This window comes from Taudactylus pleione, unplaced genomic scaffold (assembly GCF_031769625.1).
Source record: "Taudactylus pleione unplaced genomic scaffold, aTauple2 ptg000019l, whole genome shotgun sequence".
Taxonomy (NCBI): Eukaryota; Metazoa; Chordata; class Amphibia; order Anura; family Myobatrachidae; genus Taudactylus; species Taudactylus pleione.
In genome coordinates, this window is record NW_028284421.1 from 21,896,295 (window position 1) to 21,920,351 (window position 24,057).

Below are 24,057 nucleotides of genomic sequence, written 5' to 3' on the forward strand. Positions count from 1 at the left end.
CCGGCATCCCGAAGAGGATGAAGATACCAGCATTGGCATCTTGACCGCAAGTATCCGACTTACAGTCAGGTGCATAAATATTGGGACATTAACAGAATTTTCATATTTTGGCCTCTATTCACCACCACAATGGCTTTGAAATGGAACAAACAAGATGTGCTTCAACTGCAGACTTTCAGATTTAATTTGAGGGCGATTACATCCAAATCAGGTGAACGGTGTAGGAATTACAATGGTTTCTATATGTGCCTCCCACTTTTTAAGGGGCCAAAAGTAATGGGACTATAAACTCAAAAGCTATTTCATGGACAGGTGTGGGCTATTCCCTCGTTATTACATTATCAATTAAGCAGGTAAAAGGTCTGGAGTGGATTCTACTGGTAGGTGTGACATTTGCATTTGGAATCAGTTGCTGTCGACTCTCAATATGAGATCCAAAGAGCTGTCACTATCAGTGAAGCAAGCCATCATAGGCTGAAAAATCAAAACAAACCCATCAGAGAGATAGCAAAAACATTAGGTGTGGCCAAATCAACTGTTTGGAACATTCTTAAAAAGAAAGAACGCACCGGAGAGCTCAGCAACACCAAAAGACCCGGAAGACCACGGAAAACAACTGTGGCGGATGACAGAAGAATTATTTCCCTGGTGAAGAAAAACCCCTTCACAACAGAGGCCAAATCAAAAACACTCTCCAGGAGGTAGGTGTATATGTGTCAAAGTCAACAATCAAGAGAAGACTTCACAAGAGTGAATATAGAGGGTTCACCACAAGATGTAAACCATTGGTGAGCCACAAAAACAGGAAGACCAGATTAGAGTTTGCCAAACAACATCTAAAAAAGCCATTACAGTTGTGGAACAACATCCTATGGACAGATGAAACAAAGATCAACTTGTACCAGAGTGATGGGAAGAGACGAGTATGGAGAAGGAAAGGAACTGATCATAAGCCAAAACATACCACCTCATCAGTAAAGCATGGTGGTGGTAGTGTCATGGCGTGGGCATGTATGGCTGCCAATGGAACTGGTTCCCTTGTATTTATTGATGATGTGACTGCTGACAAAAGCAGCAGAATGAATTCTGAAGTGTTTCGGGCAATATTATATGCTCATATTCAGTTAAATGCTTCAGAACTCATTGGACGGTGCTTCACAGTGCAGATGGAGAATGACCCGAAGCATACTGCAAAAGCAACCAAAGAGTTTTTTAAGGCTAAAAAGTGGAATGTTATGCAATGGCCAAGTCAATCCCCTGACCTGAATCCGATTGAGCATGCATTTCACTTGATGAAGACAAAACTGAAGGGAAAATGCCCCAAGAGCAAGCAGGAACTGAAGACATTTGCAGTAGAGGCCTGGCAGAGCATCACCAGGGATGAAACCCAGCGTCTGGTGATGTCTGTGCGTTCCAGACTTCAGGCTGTAGTTGCCTGCAAAGGATTTGCAACAAAGTATTAAAAAGTGAAAGTTAGATTTAGGATTGTTTAGTTTTTCCCATTACTTTTGGCCCCTTAAAAAGTGGGAGGCACATATAGAAACCGTTGTAATTCCTACACCGTTCACCTGATTTGGATGTAATTACCCTCAAATTAAATCTGAAAGTCTGCAGTTAAAGCATATCTTGTTTGTTTAATTTCAAAGCCATTGTTGTGGTGAATAGAGGCCAAAATATGAAAATTCTGTCAATGTCCCAATATTTATGCACCTGACTGTACCTTCACTGTTAGCCCGGGGATGGGGGGTTAGGTTTAGGGACCCCCGGAGGAGGGTTAGGGTAAGGCTATGGGGATGGGGGGTTAGGTTTAGGGACCCCCGGAGGAGGGTTAGGGTAAGGCTACGGGGAGGGGGGATTAGGGTTAGGCACCCCCAGGGAGGTTAGGGTTAGGCACCACCAAGGGAGAGTTAGGGGGGGAGAGGGGGAGAGTTAGAGTACTTACCAGCCGTAGTCGTGATCTGCAACAGTTGGGCTTCCGGCGTCGGTTTTTGAACCCGTGGCTGTTCAGCCGCCGGAATATCATACTCAACCCATATGTACATACCACTTACTAAATTGATGAATCAATCATCTCATCGAGTACCCGGGCAACTGATCCATCGCTTAGGTGTGTATCCAGCATTAAACAGTAAAAATTGTACATCTCGCCTGCTTCAACCCCCTAGGATTTCTAAGTGACAGAAATAATTTTCAAGGTATCAAATTACTCCACCAATATTAGTTTATCTAATGGTACTGGGAAGTAGGGAAGCTAATCCCATCCCATTTTTGTAATCCTGCATTTTAGCCAGCTTGACAGCCTGAGATCCACCATGTGTTGATGTATGCCAACCATATATTGTTCTGTACGCATCAGAACAGTAGTATCATGCCTGCCACATACTGCCCTTATTGGCTCATGTCCACCACAGTACTATACTCACAATATACTCCCCAGTGCCTAATATAACAATGTTCATATGTACTTTAGTCCTCCCATGTCAACCTATACTGCCAGTACAGAGAAAACAAATATTGGGAGCACTGTGGTACCAGTAGAAATGTATTTGATGTCTAAAATACAAAATATAAAATTTCAATGTAAGCACAGAAATGAAAAACAAATCCTATAGGTACAATATTAGTAAATGTCTGACCTAATGGATCTAGGTGAACATGAGTAGCTGATAGCACTGGAATAAGTAAGCAACAATGTGGCCACATAAAAATAACCATAAAAAATAAATATTAAATAAAAAGTAAAAATTAAAAAATATATATATGTAAAATAGTCCACACAGAACCGATGAGTATCAAGAATATAGCTCCCTTAGTACAACAGCAAAAGTCACGTAATAAAGAGCACATCTAAAATGCAATTGGAGTAATGATCCAGCAGTGCAGGGATGGATACAGTTTGTAGTACTTGTAACTTAATTAGAATACATTTTTAGTATGACAGATGAATGCATAGTAAATATCCTGAAAGCAGGAAACAATTAGTAGGTAACACAATTATTAATCCACATTGGTGGATGTGTACCTGTGAACTCCAAGTGTGTCCGTGTCTTAGAAGTCTCTCGTGAGAAAAATGTAAAACAATCCTGCCGTGATTGTGCTAGAGGCCTCTCCTACTGTACCTCTGAGGAAACAGCCGGTTCCATTAGGCTGAGAAACTAGTCAGGACATCACCTCATTCACTTTGATGCACCTAGGACTCATATGCTCACCACCACTGCGGTAATTTCAGAACCACACGGAGAAGCTATACAGCAGAGCCTGTTGTTACCACGCAGACTTACAGGGGTATTCAATTTGGAGCGAAATTTCGGAATCGGCGATGACGTCATTTTCGCCGATTTCAATTATCCCCGTATTCAATTTCAAAGACTTTTCGCAGGTTCGAAAAGTCTTTGAAAAAAAACGGGGATAACTTTTCACCACTTAATAGGTGGCGAAAAAAAGTGCAGAATTGGGGTTTAGGGGTGCAGGCTTAAAAAAAGTAGCCTGCACCCCTGGGAATGACATTTAAAAAATAACTGTGTCAAAAAAAGTTTAAAAAAAAAAAAATAGGGACACGCCAAAGAATTAATTAAAAAATTTGGGGTGAAAAAAAAAGGAAAAAAAGTGTTTAAAATAGGGAAATAGGTTCAGGGCTATTCTGTAAGTATGCGGCAGGTGTTTCTAGAATAGATTATTAGCGGCAGGTGCATTTTTGCAGAATTTTTAAAAAAGCACTTTAGGGACTTAAAAATATGCTAGTACCCATTTTCATGTACCCCAAATTTGATGGGACCACTTAAAAAAACGAAAAAAATAACCTAAGTGCTCTTCTGCATCACTTCTTCAATGTCGGAAAAAAAAAACCTGCAGCGGCTATTTAAAACCCTGACTTTCATTTGCAGGCTAAAACGGGGGTCCCCATAGTGATCCCCCATGTTTTGACACCGATTCTATTTCGCTGGCTCGCTTTTTCATAGCTTTTTAATTGAATATGGGGATAAAGCGGGCGCGCTTTATCCCAGGAAAAGCTCCGATGTGGAGTGAAAGGTCAGACATTTACTATTATTATATTGTACCTATAGGATTATTATATTGTAACTATAGGATTTGTTTTTCATTTCTGTGCTTACATTGATATTTTATATTTTGTATTTTAGACATTAAATACATTTATACTGGTACCACAGCGCTCCCAATATTTGTTTTCTTTGTTCTTGCATTTCATAGGGTTTTGCCACCCCCATTTGGTGAGCAGCAGTTTGTACCCCACAACAGATTAAGGGGTCTATGTACTAAGCAGTGATAAGTGACAGAGTGAAAAGTGATAAGTCTGTGATAAGTGCCAACCAAGTAGAAAAGAGAGGGGGGCTTAACCCCCTATTGTTCCTCAGCACACTGAATTATACTAGCAACAATATATGAACGCTATACGGTAAAAGAATTTCAGAGATATTAGTTGCATGCATTTGCAAATACATGGGATGCTGCTAGGCCTCGTCAAGGCTTCTCTGTCACTAGCAGTCCCTACACTAAACGGTTCACGTACAGGCGCAAAGCACCCCAAAACTACGTACAGCCCAGGACCCCCCCAGGGCATCACACGAAAAATGGAAAAAGAGTGACAGTGCAGTGTAAAGTATAGTAGTGTGCAAGTAATTACTAAGTGTTAAGGGGTTAAAATATATGTGAAAAATTACATGAATAATAAACAAACATAAAAAGGTGATGTGAAAAGTAACTATGTGTATTAAGTGGTGATGCCCTCAGGAGGCCCAGCCAGAGCAGCCTCAGCGGCCCTACGCCCAAACGCTCACCCCAAATGTAATGTATGCCAATTAAAGCCTCATAATAAAGGCACATATATATTTTTGGCAAATGTAAGGCCTCATGATAAAGGCACATACATAAATGCATCCAAATTGAGAGCCAGCTTACCTGGGAGTCACCCCTGGGAACTCCAACTAGCACTACTAGAACCAGCATGCCCTGCTAATGCTGGCTCATTCATGCATCTCATAACCACAAACAAAAAATGGCAGCTGCTCAATCAATCAGGTAGTACTTTTTTCAGGTGCATGAAAGGGAGGGGTCATACCAAGTAGAAAAGAGAGGGGGGCTTAACCCCCTATTGTTCCTCAGCACACTGAATTATACTAGCAACAATATATGAACGCTATACGGTAAAAGAATTTCAGAGATATTAGTTGCATGCATTTGCAAATACATGGGATGCTGCTAGGCCTCGTCAAGGCTTCTCTGTCACTAGCAGTCCCTACACTAAACGGTTCACGTACAGGCGCAAAGCACCCCAAAACTACGTACAGCCCAGGACCCCCCCAGGGCATCACACGAAAAATGGAAAAAGAGTGACAGTGCAGTGTAAAGTATAGTAGTGTGCAAGTAATTACTAAGTGTTAAGGGGTTAAAATATATGTGAAAAATTACATGAATAATAAACAAACATAAAAAGGTGATGTGAAAAGTAACTATGTGTATTAAGTGGTGATGCCCTCAGGAGGCCCAGCCAGAGCAGCCTCAGCGGCCCTACGCCCAAACGCTCACCCCAAATGTAATGTATGCCAATTAAAGCCTCATAATAAAGGCACATATATATTTTTGGCAAATGTAAGGCCTCATGATAAAGGCACATACATAAATGCATCCAAATTGAGAGCCAGCTTACCTGGGAGTCACCCCTGGGAACTCCAACTAGCACTACTAGAACCAGCATGCCCTGCTAATGCTGGCTCATTCATGCATCTCATAACCACAAACAAAAAATGGCAGCTGCTCAATCAATCAGGTAGTACTTTTTTCAGGTGCATGAAAGGGAGGGGTCATACCAAGTAGAAAAGAGAGGGGGGCTTAACCCCCTATTGTTCCTCAGCACACTGAATTATACTAGCAACAATATATGAACGCTATACGGTAAAAGAATTTCAGAGATATTAGTTGCATGCATTTGCAAATACATGGGATGCTGCTAGGCCTCGTCAAGGCTTCTCTGTCACTAGCAGTCCCTACACTAAACGGTTCACGTACAGGCGCAAAGCACCCCAAAACTACGTACAGCCCAGGACCCCCCCAGGGCATCACACGAAAAATGGAAAAAGAGTGACAGTGCAGTGTAAAGTATAGTAGTGTGCAAGTAATTACTAAGTGTTAAGGGGTTAAAATATATGTGAAAAATTACATGAATAATAAACAAACATAAAAAGGTGATGTGAAAAGTAACTATGTGTATTAAGTGGTGATGCCCTCAGGAGGCCCAGCCAGAGCAGCCTCAGCAGCCCTACGCCCAAACGCTCACCCCAAATGTAATGTATGCCAATTAAAGCCTCATAATAAAGGCACATATATATTTTTGGCAAATGTAAGGCCTCATGATAAAGGCACATACATAAATGCATCCAAATTGAGAGCCAGCTTACCTGGGAGTCACCCCTGGGAACTCCAACTAGCACTACTAGAACCAGCATGCCCTGCTAATGCTGGCTCATTCATGCATCTCATAACCACAAACAAAAAATGGCAGCTGCTCAATCAATCAGGTAGTACTTTTTTCAGGTGCATGAAAGGGAGGGGTCATACCAAGTAGAAAAGAGAGGGGGGCTTAACCCCCTATTGTTCCTCAGCACACTGAATTATACTAGCAACAATATATGAACGCTATACGGTAAAAGAATTTCAGAGATATTAGTTGCATGCATTTGCAAATACATGGGATGCTGCTAGGCCTCGTCAAGGCTTCTCTGTCACTAGCAGTCCCTACACTAAACGGTTCACGTACAGGCGCAAAGCACCCCAAAACTACGTACAGCCCAGGACCCCCCCAGGGCATCACACGAAAAATGGAAAAAGAGTGACAGTGCAGTGTAAAGTATAGTAGTGTGCAAGTAATTACTAAGTGTTAAGGGGTTAAAATATATGTGAAAAATTACATGAATAATAAACAAACATAAAAAGGTGATGTGAAAAGTAACTATGTGTATTAAGTGGTGATGCCCTCAGGAGGCCCAGCCAGAGCAGCCTCAGCGGCCCTACGCCCAAACGCTCACCCCAAATGTAATGTATGCCAATTAAAGCCTCATAATAAAGGCACATATATATTTTTGGCAAATGTAAGGCCTCATGATAAAGGCACATACATAAATGCATCCAAATTGAGAGCCAGCTTACCTGGGAGTCACCCCTGGGAACTCCAACTAGCACTACTAGAACCAGCATGCCCTGCTAATGCTGGCTCATTCATGCATCTCATAACCACAAACAAAAAATGGCAGCTGCTCAATCAATCAGGTAGTACTTTTTTCAGGTGCATGAAAGGGAGGGGTCATACCAAGTAGAAAAGAGAGGGGGGCTTAACCCCCTATTGTTCCTCAGCACACTGAATTATACTAGCAACAATATATGAACGCTATACGGTAAAAGAATTTCAGAGATATTAGTTGCATGCATTTGCAAATACATGGGATGCTGCTAGGCCTCGTCAAGGCTTCTCTGTCACTAGCAGTCCCTACACTAAACGGTTCACGTACAGGCGCAAAGCACCCCAAAACTACGTACAGCCCAGGACCCCCCCAGGGCATCACACGAAAAATGGAAAAAGAGTGACAGTGCAGTGTAAAGTATAGTAGTGTGCAAGTAATTACTAAGTGTTAAGGGGTTAAAATATATGTGAAAAATTACATGAATAATAAACAAACATAAAAAGGTGATGTGAAAAGTAACTATGTGTATTAAGTGGTGATGCCCTCAGGAGGCCCAGCCAGAGCAGCCTCAGCGGCCCTACGCCCAAACGCTCACCCCAAATGTAATGTATGCCAATTAAAGCCTCATAATAAAGGCACATATATATTTTTGGCAAATGTAAGGCCTCATGATAAAGGCACATACATAAATGCATCCAAATTGAGAGCCAGCTTACCTGGGAGTCACCCCTGGGAACTCCAACTAGCACTACTAGAACCAGCATGCCCTGCTAATGCTGGCTCATTCATGCATCTCATAACCACAAACAAAAAATGGCAGCTGCTCAATCAATCAGGTAGTACTTTTTTCAGGTGCATGAAAGGGAGGGGTCATACCAAGTAGAAAAGAGAGGGGGGCTTAACCCCCTATTGTTCCTCAGCACACTGAATTATACTAGCAACAATATATGAACGCTATACGGTAAAAGAATTTCAGAGATATTAGTTGCATGCATTTGCAAATACATGGGATGCTGCTAGGCCTCGTCAAGGCTTCTCTGTCACTAGCAGTCCCTACACTAAACGGTTCACGTACAGGCGCAAAGCACCCCAAAACTACGTACAGCCCAGGACCCCCCCAGGGCATCACACGAAAAATGGAAAAAGAGTGACAGTGCAGTGTAAAGTATAGTAGTGTGCAAGTAATTACTAAGTGTTAAGGGGTTAAAATATATGTGAAAAATTACATGAATAATAAACAAACATAAAAAGGTGATGTGAAAAGTAACTATGTGTATTAAGTGGTGATGCCCTCAGGAGGCCCAGCCAGAGCAGCCTCAGCGGCCCTACGCCCAAACGCTCACCCCAAATGTAATGTATGCCAATTAAAGCCTCATAATAAAGGCACATATATATTTTTGGCAAATGTAAGGCCTCATGATAAAGGCACATACATAAATGCATCCAAATTGAGAGCCAGCTTACCTGGGAGTCACCCCTGGGAACTCCAACTAGCACTACTAGAACCAGCATGCCCTGCTAATGCTGGCTCATTCATGCATCTCATACCACAAACAAAAAATGGCAGCTGCTCAATCAATCAGGTAGTACTTTTTTCAGGTGCATGAAAGGGAGGGGTCATACCAAGTAGAAAAGAGAGGGGGGCTTAACCCCCTATTGTTCCTCAGCACACTGAATTATACTAGCAACAATATATGAACGCTATACGGTAAAAGAATTTCAGAGATATTAGTTGCATGCATTTGCAAATACATGGGATGCTGCTAGGCCTCGTCAAGGCTTCTCTGTCACTAGCAGTCCCTACACTAAACGGTTCACGTACAGGCGCAAAGCACCCCAAAACTACGTACAGCCCAGGACCCCCCCAGGGCATCACACGAAAAATGGAAAAAGAGTGACAGTGCAGTGTAAAGTATAGTAGTGTGCAAGTAATTACTAAGTGTTAAGGGGTTAAAATATATGTGAAAAATTACATGAATAATGAACAAACATAAAAAGGTGATGTGAAAAGTAACTATGTGTATTAAGTGGTGATGCCCTCAGGAGGCCCAGCCAGAGCAGCCTCAGCGGCCCTACGCCCAAACGCTCACCCCAAATGTAATGTATGCCAATTAAAGCCTCATAATAAAGGCACATATATATTTTTGGCAAATGTAAGGCCTCATGATAAAGGCACATACATAAATGCATCCAAATTGAGAGCCAGCTTACCTGGGAGTCACCCCTGGGAACTCCAACTAGCACTACTAGAACCAGCATGCCCTGCTAATGCTGGCTCATTCATGCATCTCATAACCACAAACAAAAAATGGCAGCTGCTCAATCAATCAGGTAGTACTTTTTTCAGGTGCATGAAAGGGAGGGGTCATACCAAGTAGAAAAGAGAGGGGGGCTTAACCCCCTATTGTTCCTCAGCACACTGAATTATACTAGCAACAATATATGAACGCTATACGGTAAAAGAATTTCAGAGATATTAGTTGCATGCATTTGCAAATACATGGGATGCTGCTAGGCCTCGTCAAGGCTTCTCTGTCACTAGCAGTCCCTACACTAAACGGTTCACGTACAGGCGCAAAGCACCCCAAAACTACGTACAGCCCAGGACCCCCCCAGGGCATCACACGAAAAATGGAAAAAGAGTGACAGTGCAGTGTAAAGTATAGTAGTGTGCAAGTAATTACTAAGTGTTAAGGGGTTAAAATATATGTGAAAAATTACATGAATAATAAACAAACATAAAAAGGTGATGTGAAAAGTAACTATGTGTATTAAGTGGTGATGCCCTCAGGAGGCCCAGCCAGAGCAGCCTCAGCGGCCCTACGCCCAAACGCTCACCCCAAATGTAATGTATGCCAATTAAAGCCTCATAATAAAGGCACATATATATTTTTGGCAAATGTAAGGCCTCATGATAAAGGCACATACATAAATGCATCCAAATTGAGAGCCAGCTTACCTGGGAGTCACCCCTGGGAACTCCAACTAGCACTACTAGAACCAGCATGCCCTGCTAATGCTGGCTCATTCATGCATCTCATAACCACAAACAAAAAATGGCAGCTGCTCAATCAATCAGGTAGTACTTTTTTCAGGTGCATGAAAGGGAGGGGTCATACCAAGTAGAAAAGAGAGGGGGGCTTAACCCCCTATTGTTCCTCAGCACACTGAATTATACTAGCAACAATATATGAACGCTATACGGTAAAAGAATTTCAGAGATATTAGTTGCATGCATTTGCAAATACATGGGATGCTGCTAGGCCTCGTCAAGGCTTCTCTGTCACTAGCAGTCCCTACACTAAACGGTTCACGTACAGGCGCAAAGCACCCCAAAACTACGTACAGCCCAGGACCCCCCCAGGGCATCACACGAAAAATGGAAAAAGAGTGACAGTGCAGTGTAAAGTATAGTAGTGTGCAAGTAATTACTAAGTGTTAAGGGGTTAAAATATATGTGAAAAATTACATGAATAATAAACAAACATAAAAAGGTGATGTGAAAAGTAACTATGTGTATTAAGTGGTGATGCCCTCAGGAGGCCCAGCCAGAGCAGCCTCAGCGGCCCTACGCCCAAACGACGCTCACCCCAAATGTAATGTATGCCAATTAAAGCCTCATAATAAAGGCACATATATATTTTTGGCAAATGTAAGGCCTCATGATAAAGGCACATACATAAATGCATCCAAATTGAGAGCCAGCTTACCTGGGAGTCACCCCTGGGAACTCCAACTAGCACTACTAGAACCAGCATGCCCTGCTAATGCTGGCTCATTCATGCATCTCATAACCACAAACAAAAAATGGCAGCTGCTCAATCAATCAGGTAGTACTTTTTTCAGGTGCATGAAAGGGAGGGGTCATACCAAGTAGAAAAGAGAGGGGGGCTTAACCTTTTATAAGTGCCAACCAATCAGCTTCCAACTGTCATCTCACAGGCTGTGTTTGAAAAGTTACAGTTGGGAGCTGATTGGCTGGCACTTATCACAGACTTATCACTTTTCACTCTGCTTAGTACATAGACCCCTGAGGGGAAGCAGTGTTAGGAGACAGAGTGAAAAGTGATAAGAAAGTGATAAGGTGCCAGCCAGTCAGCTCCCAACTGCCATCTCACAGGCTGTGTTTGAAAAATGACAGTTGGGAGCTGATTGGCTGGCACCTTAACACTTTAACACTTTTCAATCAGCTCCCAACTGTCATTTTTCAAACACAGCCTGTGAGATGGCAGTTGGGAGCTGACTGGCTGGCACCTTATCACTTTCTTATCACTTTTCACTCTGTCTCCTAACACTGCTTAGTAAATAGACCCCTAACACTGATGCGCTCAGTTTTTTCTCCTCTATACTGCCAGTGTTTAACTGAACAGTCCTCATAACCAACAAAATCTTCAAACTCACCACAATCAGGTACTCATCAGATATTGCCTGTGCCCACATGACATCTTGTCCACTAGTGCCCTGCACTGCACTTTGACCAGTGTAACATCTGTGCAGACAGTGCACTGTGTGGGCATTCTGGCATGTGGCTGCGTAACCTATGCATTAACAAGAGACAAGGTTTTGCCTTGTACGCTACAGGGGAAATTTAATTTGGAGCGATATAGGGTCACTATGTGTGGCTGTACACATCACTAATACTTATGGTAGCTCAACATTGCTCATTTACCGGTGCACCCCTATGGAGGAGTTCCCCTTTATTCTGATGGCACATTTCCAACATTGCTCCGAATTGAATTATCCCTATGTGTGACAAAAGCTATTTGTAGTAATTAGTCCTCAGTGAGGTTTTTCAGAACTGTATGGCAGGGTACTCTTCATGAGACTTTAATATTGTTATTTCTCCAGGATCAACACTCAAACTTGAGAGTATCCCACAAACTGCAGAACATAGGTCAAGCAAAGAGCCCTTATACCACACAGAGAAGAGGAGACAAGTCGCTCCAATTCAGGCTGAAAAATCCACACTGACTTTGTACGGGGGCTCAACCTATTGTGACTCGAGGAAAGGATCCACCTATAGCTTCCATAAGCGAGGGACCTTTCACAGTGGAGAATATGAGAGAACTGATCATAAACTACAGACAAGTAGTAACTCAAGAGATCAGAAATCTCTTAGCAATTCTGAAAATAGTATCAGTGATGCGAATCCTGGAGGGCCGTGCCTATTTCTAGAGGATTCTGATGGAAGGGAAGATATTGCTCATGAGGATTGTGTGAGAGGGAAATGTCAGTCAAGTAATGAGCAAGACCAATGTACAGCTCAGTCTAATCAGTCTAAAAAAAAGTCTGGGAGTGGGACAGCATCTTACAGATCCACAGAGTGTGAAACAGTCATTTCAGACACAGATACAAAAACACATATGTATGTAGGATCAAATCAGAGCTTTGACTGCTCACCAGTGGATTCTGATGAAAGCTCTTGTTACTCCCTCCAAGACTCTGAGGAAAGTCCTCATGCTTCTCCCACACAATATTCAAGAATTTCAGAAACATTGTCAAGTCTTAGCCTAGACCTGAAAACCAGAACAACAAGTACAAGCCCCACATCACAAAAGAGTTCAGAGATTCCAGAAAATTCATTACACAAAATGGAAATTTCAAATACATTGCCACCAAATATTAGTAGAAGCCAAGGACCTTCACAAGAAGAACCCAAGAGTCACTATTCCTTACTGCAATCCACAAAAGATAACTCAGGCCATTCCTCAAGAGTGACCAACAGGAGCACAGACTCTTTATCACTTGTGACAAACAGGAATCTGGATGTAGTCTCACAAGGACCTTCACCAGAAGAATCCAAGAGTCACAATTCCTTACTGCAATCCACAAAAGATAACTCAGGCCATTCCTCAAGAGTGACCAACAGGAGCACAGACTCTTTATCACTTGTGACAAACAGGAATCTGGATATAGTCTCACAAGGACCTTCACAAGAAGAATCCAAGAGTAACTATTCCTTACTGCAATCCACAAAAGATAACTCAGGCCATTCCTCAAGAGTGACCAACAGGAGCACAGACTCTTTATCACTTGTGACAAACAGGATTCGGGATGTAGTCTCACAAGGACCTTCACCAGAAGAATCCAAGAGTCACTGTTCCTTACTGCAATCAACAAAAAGTAACTCAGGTCATTCCTCAATTTCATCTTCTTCTACAAATAGGCAAAGAAGCCCTGATCTTATAACCCAAAACACTCCTTTTGTTCCCCTGACAAGCGACTCTAGAGGGACATCAGATGGCTCCTCCAAAGTATCCACCAAAATGAATATTGGAGGGAAAATATATGAAGCGCTGCACTCTATAAATGAAGCACTATATAAATAAATACTCCTAAAACACAGATAAATTATTATTTAGAATCACATACAGATGTAGTAGTTCATATCTAAGTAAAACACATACCTTCCAATATTCCCTTTATTGGACTTGAATATTTCTTCTTCGGGGTCCATTGGGATCCACAGGGATACCATGGGGGATATTATAGTTGGAAGACCAGGCACCAAACAGTTAAAGCTTCTGCTCCCAGAATGCCCGTGTCCTTCCCATATCTACCCCGCCCCCAGCCATAGGACTTCAGTTGTTCGTTTGGTTTGGCGGGATCAAGACGCACCTTTGTAACAGGGGACTGCTCTGGCAGTCTTCAGCTTTTATTTTATGTTTTATTTTATTTTATTATGTTTGAGTCAGCAATACTCAGCATCTGTATTAAGACGCAGATAATGTGACTCCATCTACCTCCGCCAGGTCGCAACATCAGTAATTGTGCTGGTGATTTCGGCGGGTTTCGGCTGAGCTTAGCTAGCAGCAATGTTGCGACCTGGACTGCACCAGATTTTTGGAGATGTCAGGTAAGGCGATTCCTTGCCTACGAGGAATTGCGCGCAGCAGTCCTTGCTTTTGGTGTCAGAGACGCACCAGAAGCCGCTGCTGTCAGGGCCAGGAATTGTCCGCATCTTCACTACACCAGTCGGGCCCTTATCGTCTAACGCCGGGGATTGGCAGCAGATGCTTCTGCTGCCACGAGGCCAGCGTACCTGGCTGGTTAACGCAGCCTAAGGGAGGTAGGCGCTCCTCGGGCAGCTCCTCCCTAGACGCAGTCCCTACAAAGGGTTTCACGCGTCTGGGTTGCACCGCCTACCCTCCACGTGTATATGAGATGCTCAATGCGCCCTGTAGCTGTGGTCTCAGGAGGGTCTGAGTCAGTCGTCCCGTATACCTCTCTCTTGAACAGGTATATGGTGCTCTATGTCCTACCATTCCTTTGCATTGCTGTAGTTGATTTAGAGCCGATTGTAATTATATATACATGTGCATTGTATGTGACTGTTTGCTAGCTGCTGATTGACACTGTCTTTTATTTCTAAATCTGTCGATTATAACTATCACTGTTTTCTCTCCATCCTTTTTGGGTGGAGGTTTCTTTCTGAGTACTTCACATTCAAATAAGATTTTGTGAAGGCTGTCACATAACATTGCAATTTTTGCCTTTATTGACCATGTCAAAAGATAAAGGGAAACAGGAGGGGGAGCAGCCTGTGTTGGTTCCATGTAAGTCATGTACGGCTTATGTGTCCTCTCAGGATGTAAAAGATGGTTTGTGTGTTGGCTGCTATAAAGAGTCACCTCACCAATCGAGTTTACCTGTCCCTGGATAAGAACCATCTAGGGTTTCCTCTTTTTCCCAGGTTATGATTAAGGTTGAGGATCGTATAGTTGCTCCTACGATGCCTCCTTGTATGGGGTGTCCACAGTATACTATGTTTACACTTCCTATGCAACCTTCATGGAAGGATGTTTATGGCCATTCTAGTCAGAGTATGGCACCATCTGATGTTGATAACAGACCAGTAGTGACCTAAGCGCAAGTTATCTTTTTGTCATTCTGCCCAACATATGGATTCAGACACATCATCAGAAGAATCAGATGATGCACAGGGTTCCTCTCCAGGATCTAGTTCTGGATAGGAGGAAGATCATCTTATAAGGTCTCATAGGATACTTCTCACTCCAGAGGTTTCGTCACTCCTTCCTGTGGTGGCTGAGAAAGGATCATCTAAACCAGAGGTTCTCAAACTCGGAATTAAGGACCGCACACAGGTCACATTTTCATGGTCACCCAGCACTGCACAGATGTAGTCATTACTCACTGAGACATTTTAAAGGATCCACAGGTGGAGATAATTATTTTACTTGTTTCTGTGAGGAGACCTGGAAAACATGCACTGTTTGGGGTCCTGAGGACCGAGTTTGAGAACCTGTGATCTAAACAAAGTGCGCCCATTCTGGATTTCAAATTGGGTGCTTCTAACCACGGACGCCAGCCTTCGCGGATGGGGGGCAGTGACAGGTCATCACATCTTTCAGGGAAGATGAACAAATCAAGAAAGTCATCTGCCAATTAACATTCTGAAACTGCAAACAGTATAGAGAGCTATGGTCATGGAACAGGACCTGCTCCAGGGCAGGCCGGTCCAGATGCAGTCTGACAATGCGACTACAGTGGCCTATCTCAATCATCAGGGAGGTACAAGAAGTTATGCAGCCATGAAGGAAGTAGTAACAAGGGTTCTGATTTCAGCAGAATGTCATCTTCCAGCCATATCGGCAATATTCATACCAGGAGTACTCAATTGTGAAGCAGACTTCCTAAGTCACCAGGACATACACGCCGGAGAGTGGTCTCTCCATCCGGGAGTGTTTCAGCTCCTGATAAACAAATGGGGTCTACCAGAGATAGATCCCATGGCATCACACCACAACCACAAGGTCCCCAGGTATGGGTAAAGGTCCAGAGACCCATCTGCAGCCTTCGTGGACGCACTGGCAGTAAGATGGAATTTCAAGCTGGCATATCTTTCCACCAATTTCTGTACTCCCAAGAGTTCTCCGAAAATTCAAGCAGGAAGGCGGAACGGTAATATTGGTAGCTCTGGCTTGGCCCAGACATCATTGGTTCACCGACATGCAGAATCTGTCCATAGACAGTCCATACCCTTTTCCTCTATGGCAGGATCTGCTAACGCAGGGTCCCTGCCGACATCCGGACTTACCCCGTTTGGCTTTGACGGCATGGCTCTTGAATCTTCCATCCTAAGAGCGAAAGGTTTTTCCAGTTCTCTAATTCAAACGATGATTAGTGCACGGAAACCTGCCTCAGTCCTCATCTATTACAGAGTTTGGTATTCTTTTGGTCAATGGTGTTCCCATAGGAATTATGATCCTAAGATATTCAGGATTTCCAGGGTACTGGCCTTTCTTCAGGCAGGATTAGACAAAGGTCTAAAGGACATTTTGAGAGTGCAGGTTTCTGCTCTGTCAGTCTGGTTCCAGAAGAAGATTGCTTCATTACCAGATGTTAGAATTTTTTTCCAAGGAGTTTTGAGCATTCAGCCTCCTTTTTGTTCCACCAGTAGCACCGTGGGATTTGTCTTTGGTTCTTAAGGGACTACAAACTTCTCCATTTGAACCTCTGTGGATTTGAAGTGGTTAACAACAAATACACTTTTTCTTCTTGCTATTTCTTCTGCTTGCAGAGTCTCTAATTTGGCAGTGCTCTCTTGTTGCTCCCCATTTTTGATTTTTCACCAGCTGTTCTTCGTACAAGGGAGGGTTACCTTCCTAAGGTAGTATTCTGTTTTCATGTGAATGAAGAAATTGTTCCAGCTTTTTAGGCTCCGGACCTTTCTGTAGGTGAAGCCTCCTTGTATGTAGTTTGTGCTCTCCGTATCTATGTGGAGCGTACAAACTCTGTTAGAAAATCAGATGCTCTTTTGTATTATATGGTGTTCACAAATGAGGATGGCCAGCTAATAAGCAGACTCTGGCGAGATGGCTACGCATGACTATCTCTCAGGCGTACACACAGGCTGATCTCCCTGTCCCAAGCACGGTGACAGCACATTCTACTCAGTCGGTAGGGCCATCATGGCATTTAGTTGTGGTGCCTCTGCTGAAAAGTTGCGTAAAGCAGCTACGTGGTCTTCTGTCCACACTTTTCTTAGGTTTTATGCCTTTGATACTTTTGCCTCTCAGATGCTTCTTTTGGGCGACAAGTTCTACTTTCTGCTCAGGAGCATCCCCCACCCTAGGGGAACTGGTTTAGGACAACCCCATGGTATCCCTGTGGATCCCTATGGACCCCAAAAAAGAAAATTAGAGTTATGGTAGACTTACCTAGATAACTCCTTTTCGTTGAGGTCCATAGAGTCCACAGGGCACCCACCCTGACGCACCTGGCTTCATTGGGTTGTATTCTTTCGGTCACAGATTCCCTCATCCCATGTAAGAGTGTTTCTGGTGTACGATTGTTCTCCCTTCTCCTCTTTCCTTCTCCTGCCTTGAAGCTTGTCAACTAAACTGTCCTATAGCTAGGGGTGAGGTATATATGGGAAAGGACCCAGGGCATTCTGGGAGCAGACGCTTTAACTGTTTGGTGCCTGGTCTTCCAACCATAATAGCCCCAGGGTATCCTTGTGGACCCTATGGACCTCAAAGAAAAGGAGTTATCTAGGTAAGTCTACCATAACTCTAATTTTTTGTTCCCCATTTTCTTCCAAAATAATCAATGTTTGAGTTTGGTTCCTAGATTTAAATTTACACTCATCCTATATACTGTCTCTTGTTTTAATGATTGTAGCGTTTGTAACAGTGTACACTAAACAGATTAGGATTATTATCTAAAGGTTTTCGTGTGTGTGTGCGTGTGTGTATTTATTTAAAAATGAATTACCTCCTAGAAAAATATTTTCTTAAGGTGCTCTCCAGGGCCGGCTGGACCCTAATAATTTTGGTAAGTAAAAAAAAAAAAAGATTTTGGAACCCCATTGTGGAATAAACTACTGCTGAGCTGTCATGTAGTGCTATCACTGCCCTCAATGTCTCAGCATATATCAATAATAGTATGTACAATACAACTATGTAATTTCCTAAACAGTTATGTTGAAATAAAATATATGCATCTTGTGTACTTCAGTAAATTAATTACAAGAAAATGCATCCACTCGTAAAAGGTTTGAGCACTGAGGCTTCCTTCCAAAAGCCTGATAATACCAATGAAGCCTCACTGTGGAGAGTGCCAACACCAGTGTCAGTCACTTATACAGGAGCTATTATTATTATTAGCCTATGACTCTACAGATGTGCTTGTGTGACTAGGGATCCCTGCATGCCTGTCATGACTCTAGAGAAATTGGCCTCCTGTGATAGAACAGGCTTTGCTGTCTGAGATTCCGGCAGCACAAACTGAGGAGGTCTAAGATAAGTGTTCCCCGGAATCACTATGATATACCGCCGGACGTTAGCCTGGCGGATGTCATACCAACGCCGTAAAGCAGACAGTGAGGATCCCGACGGAGGTGAGTACCCCACTATCCCTAACCCTCTCCCCTCCCAACCCTGACCCTCCCTTAGGGGTGCCTAACCCTAACCTCTCACCCAGTGCCTAACCCTAACCTCCCCTTCCCCGCAGCCTAAACCTAACCCTCCTGGGGGGTGCCTAACCCTAACCTCCCCCCGTGGGTGCCTAATCTAACCCCCCCCCTTCCCCAAGCCTAACCCTAAGTCCCCCCTGGTAGCCCCTAACCTAACCGCTGTGGTTGTCTGCACCCAGCTTACCTTCGTTCGGTCTGCCGGGCGTAGGTATAATGACAGGCGTTGAGATTTCGACGCCTGTCATTAAACCCATCGGGATTACACAGTCGGGAAGCCGGCGGTCGGCATTTCGACAGTTGGCTTCCTGACTGCATCCCGTTTTCCTCATATGACTGCATGAAACTGGGGGAACTGATTACAGGAACGATAGATGCATATAGACTGTATAGAAGCTGGAACTGGAAACGTGTTGATCTGAAAAATAGAACTTTAATGTTAACAAGAATGGTTGGAGGAAATAGTGGTATAGGCACAGAACCAGTCCCAGTAATACGTAGTAGCAATACTGAGTAATAGTCCACTAGATAGATGCCTGAAATGGTCCGTGAATGATTCTTTGAGACTGAAGACTGTATGCAGAAGCACTAGGTTGGGTCCAGGTAAAAGAGTTCTAGGAGAAAAGTGCTGAGCTATGCTCAGTAGTTAGCAAGAGTTATTGGAGCCAGGTTCTGAGCTATGTTCAGTAATTAACAAAAGTACTTGGACCTAGGTGCTGAGCTATGTTCAGTAATTAGCAAAAGTTCTTGGAGCAAGGTGCTGAGCTATGCTCAGTAAATAATAAAAGTACTTTTAGCCAGGAGCTGAGACATGCTCAGTAATTAGCAAAGTTCTTGTAGCAAGGTGCTAAGCAATGCTCAGTAAATAGCAAAAGTTTTTGGAAGCTGGTTTAAGTGTACTGAGTCAGGAACAAACGTACATCCGGCAGGAACCAAAAGGAAACCTTTAGGAGACGTTGCACAGACACTGACTGAGAGTTCAGTTTATATACCCTGTACCTGCTGCTGGTTGGCCATACACTAACAGCTGATCCCAGAAGTGAATAGAATTGGTACTTGCAAGATCACATGATCAAACCAAGATGGCTGCGCCCATGGATGGGAGAAGCCCTCGTGGATACAGCGGAGCAGCACTATAGCAGGTGAGTGAGAACCACTGGGTAGTGGGACTGGACGCTAGGGTCCATGGCAGTGTTAAACTGTTCCACGCGGCAGACGCCGCTCACAGCTGCGGGGAGAGCAGGCATGCAGGAAAGTGTGCCGGAATCTGGATAGGAGGTGCGCAGCTGACCGGGACTTCAGTTGCAGCCTGACAGTCCGGGTCCGGACAATGCCAGTCAGAGACATGCTGAGACTTGCAGTACAGCTGGAGAGTTAATCAAATATAGACAGCAGCTCTCCCACTTACCTGTCTTCTGCCTGCTCCACACTCCCCCTGCTCTAGCCCTTGTCTCTCCACCAGAAACAGCAGCACCGAAATCCACATCCGCCCCCCCTCACCAGCTACACTGCACTAGTGAGCCAATCATTGCAGCCAGCCAATGTCCTGCCAGCCCATTAAACAGCCTCACCTCCTGATTGGCTAGCCTGAGATCATCGATTCTGTGGGAAACTGATCCTGTAACGCTGGTCTCCGGTTTCATGGAGCTACCCAGAACCAGCCGGCACCTACCCGCAGCCATCCACTTACCAATCGAAAGTGGATTGTCCGGGCGGCCGATGACACAATTCATGCTAATTCACATCATCGTGGCCCCCTCCCCTGCTTTATAATGCTGGTAATCACAATTACATTATCATGCCCACCAGTCCACCCACTTTCTTGCGACATGCCCCACCACTGAGCTAACCTGAGGGGGCAGCCAAGAAGTCATAAAGTATGAATTACAAGCTGCATTACAATACTTCTAGAGAGACACAACTCTCCCCAGCGGTCATTCATTTTATGCCCCATAGTAGTGCCTCAGTTAATTTAATGCCCCATTGTAGTGCCCTAGGATCACAGTATGCTACATAGTGCCCCCAGATCACAGGCCACTCTGCTGCTGCTCTCCTCAGAATGTGCTTGACGGGCTCCTACCTAGCTCCTCTACAGCATGTATGCTGCAGCTCTACAAGATCCTAGATGCTAGTCTGGAAGAAAGTGATTTACGGCCCTATTTACTACAATCCACATTTCAAATGCGGTTGTAGTGTGATATTTTTGCCTAAATTTGCATTGTGAATTTAGGAAATATAACAGGAATTTATCAAAAATCTCTTGCAGGGACAGAGGGCCTGATTCAGAGCCGGACGCTCTGACCAGAGCACTCGCTCTGAATCAGGGCCCTCCTACCTAAAAATGGAGCGGCCTCCTGGCCGCTCGCATAGCTGTGGGTGACCACCCACAGCTTATGCGAGCGGCCAAAAAGATGGTCATGACCATGCCCAGGAGTGCTTTTGGCTCTATCAGAGCCAAAAGCACTCCCACTGACATCACTAGTCATGTCAGTGGGGCCGGACCCAGACGGTAGGCGTTCCCATGGGAACGCCTCCGTCTGGGCAGCAACGCCCCCGGCACGCCCACCAAAGGGGGCGTGCTGTCACTCACCATCGACAGCACGCCCCCTTTGGTGCGAGACCCATAGCGACAGCTTGGCTGTCGCTATGTGGGTCTCGCGCATGCGCACGACGGAGCTCCCTCCGTCGTGCGCATGCGCATTAGGGCACCATTAGGCCCAGAGCTCCCTCCGTCGTGCGCATTAGGGCGCATTAGGCCCAGAGCTTGCGATAAATCTCTGTCCCTGTGAATCCTCTGCATAGTCTTCTCACAATATTTTTCGCAAAAAATACAGTGAGGTGTCCGCGCATGTGCTGCTGACTCACCGATTCCCCTCCCCTGCTCAAACTGGATCTGGCTTCTACTAATGATATCAGCCTCTCAGTATCTATGTCAAAGTCGTCACTCATGTTGACACTCAGGTACCACAACACTTGGAAAAATGGAGTTGTGGGTGGGTACAAGCTCAGAAAAGCCGGTGTGTGAAAGCAAACATAGCAACATGTACTTCACTGACTTGCAGCGACGGCACGGACACGGCACAGCAGCCATCCTTGTCAGTGGATACTTCTGGCTGTAACACAACAACCGTGCCGTGTCCGTGCCATCTGAAAGGATCCATCTATTTACGTAGTTCACTAAAATTAGTACAAGGCAAAAAAACGTCCACTTTGCTGGCTGGTCAAAACTGGTGTGTGTGAAATAGTTAGATATATGACAAGCGCTAAATGAGCATGAGCGCTGGAGGTAGGCTTGATGTAACGGGACACTGCAGTCACAGGCGCAAAAACAGCAAAGAGACGGGCGCCGCCTGTGACTGCGGTGTCCCGGTACATCAACCTTACCTCCAGCGCTGTGGGCCTGATTCAGAGCCGCTCGTAAGCGGCCGCTTGTTCGCTCCGAGCGATGTTCACACATCAGCGCATGCGTATGGGTCGTAATGCGCATGCGCCAACCAGTCAGTGCGGTCGGAATTCGAGCGCTAGCAAAATAGCGAGTGCCTGCTAATTTGAGTGATGAGGCGTTTGTGGGTGGTAACAGGGGAAGGTGCTTGAAAACGGGGAGTGGTGATCCGAACGCAGGCGTGCCAAACGGTCAAAACGGGCGTTTTAAGGGTGTGCATAATTAACAAAGCAGCGTCATCGACCACGTCACTTGGTTGTCTCTTAGCCTGAACTGTTCGCATGATTGCGGTAGGAAAATCCTACCACAAGCACTGCGAGCAGTTCAGACGCCTTTCGATGTACTCGATTAATCTAATAAATAGCAGAGATGACGTAGGATGCGAGTGGCCAGGGGACGTCTTTACAAAATAGCGAGCGCATGTTTCGTTCGCTCGCTCGCTCAGACATAGAGGCGTCAACAGACCGCAAAGAGCGAGCGCTCAATTTAAATAGCCGGCCCCTTTTTCTGAGCGAGCGCAAATAGCGTCCGGCTCTGAATCAGGCCCAGTGTTCCAAGCAGGGCCGCCATCAGGGGGGTACAGGTGAGGTGAATGAAGTAGTTGTCCAGAATAAGATGAGATCAGTATTTTGAAAGGCAAGTGGTAAGTGGTTGTAATATAGGCCCACACACATAGTTTATATATACATATACACACACAGAGGAGGGGAGTCCATAAAGGGAATATATGTTGTTTATAATGTGTATTCGTTATATCAATATTCCATGACTCTTTTAAAATTTATGTGCAATTTGTTATAGTATATTTCTTTGTGATACAAGGTTTCTTCCTAATTTTAATTATTATCATTAAACTATTTCATACAGTTAACTTGCTTTGTGTCTTACACATGTCCCAGCATAAGAGATAGTATGAGTCCAGTATATTTTTATTCTGTGTGTGAAATAGCCCTAACCCAGCAATCCGGCCGGCCGCGGGGACAGAGCGGGAGACACACAGGGACAGGGCGGGACACATGGAGCTGTGCGCCGATAACAGGAGTCAGTGTCCGGGATGGGCGGGGGACTGAGTGAGTTCCAGTGGTTCACTGCCACTGGTGGCGGCGTAATGGTCCAGCCTTACGCGCCCAGCAGATGCATGTGAGTTGGGCCCCAGAGAGGCCCCCCTTTGCTGTGGGAGCCATAGCAACATCAACCCCTGCAATTATGCCCCTGAAGCTATATATAAGAGCAGGCTGCTGACTAGAGACGTAAAAATGACTTCTAAAAAAGCTAATTTGCATTAGTTAACCTAATGTCAAATCAAGTTACCCTGCCCTATAAAAAAAACCACTCACATATTTTGTTTGCTATTCACAGGGAGCATTGCATTATGTGAATCATATCGCAAACAAATTATATCTCAGAAGACTTTAGATGAGGAAATGTTCTACGGATAAAACTGAAAAGGTTACAAAAGTATCACCAAAGCCTTGATGTTCATCAGTCCATGGTAAAACAAATCTATAATATAATATAATGGCTAGCAGATGCACACTAGAACTGAGTGGATGCCCCGCCCCCTCACAGATCTCAGTTGCTTGGGATTGGAGGAGGGCAGAGAGGAGAGTCTCAGGAGAGAAGAGCGGGAACAAGATGGCAGTGCAGAGAGGAGGGGTTCCAAGAAAGAGGAGAGGGGCAATGACAGGGCAGAGATGAGGGCTTTTAGGAGAGAGAGAGAGGAGATGGGACAACGTGGCTGTGCAGAGAGGAGGCATCCCAGGAAAGAGGGAGAGAAGATGGGCCCCAAGACAGATAGAGAAAATAAAACAACCACCTCTGCACAATAGGGAGAAAGGGGAGTAATAGTGGGAGACAGGGCAGGGAGTTGGCTGCCTCAGGGTCTAGATTGCTTGCTCTCATTGAAAGAAAATAATTAATCTAAAGTTATACATTTTGCAGAAGAATGAAAGGCTAGCTGTGTGCTAACTCAAGTTCAACAGAAGCTG

General features: G+C 44.5%; 1 protein-coding gene across 1 annotated transcript in view; it reads left to right on the plus strand.

The window, feature by feature from the left end:
- LOC148540405 (uncharacterized) overlaps nt 1-13,522 on the plus strand; it is a 29,075-nt gene extending 15,553 nt beyond the window's left edge. Inside the window, exons 6-7 of the mRNA XM_088443693.1 lie at nt 12,042-12,998; nt 13,326-13,522. Coding sequence (XP_088299819.1) covers nt 12,042-12,998; nt 13,326-13,522 — 1,154 coding nt within the window. The remainder of the gene's footprint in view (nt 1-12,041; nt 12,999-13,325) is intronic.
- Nucleotides 13,523-24,057: the final 10,535 nt, after the last annotated feature.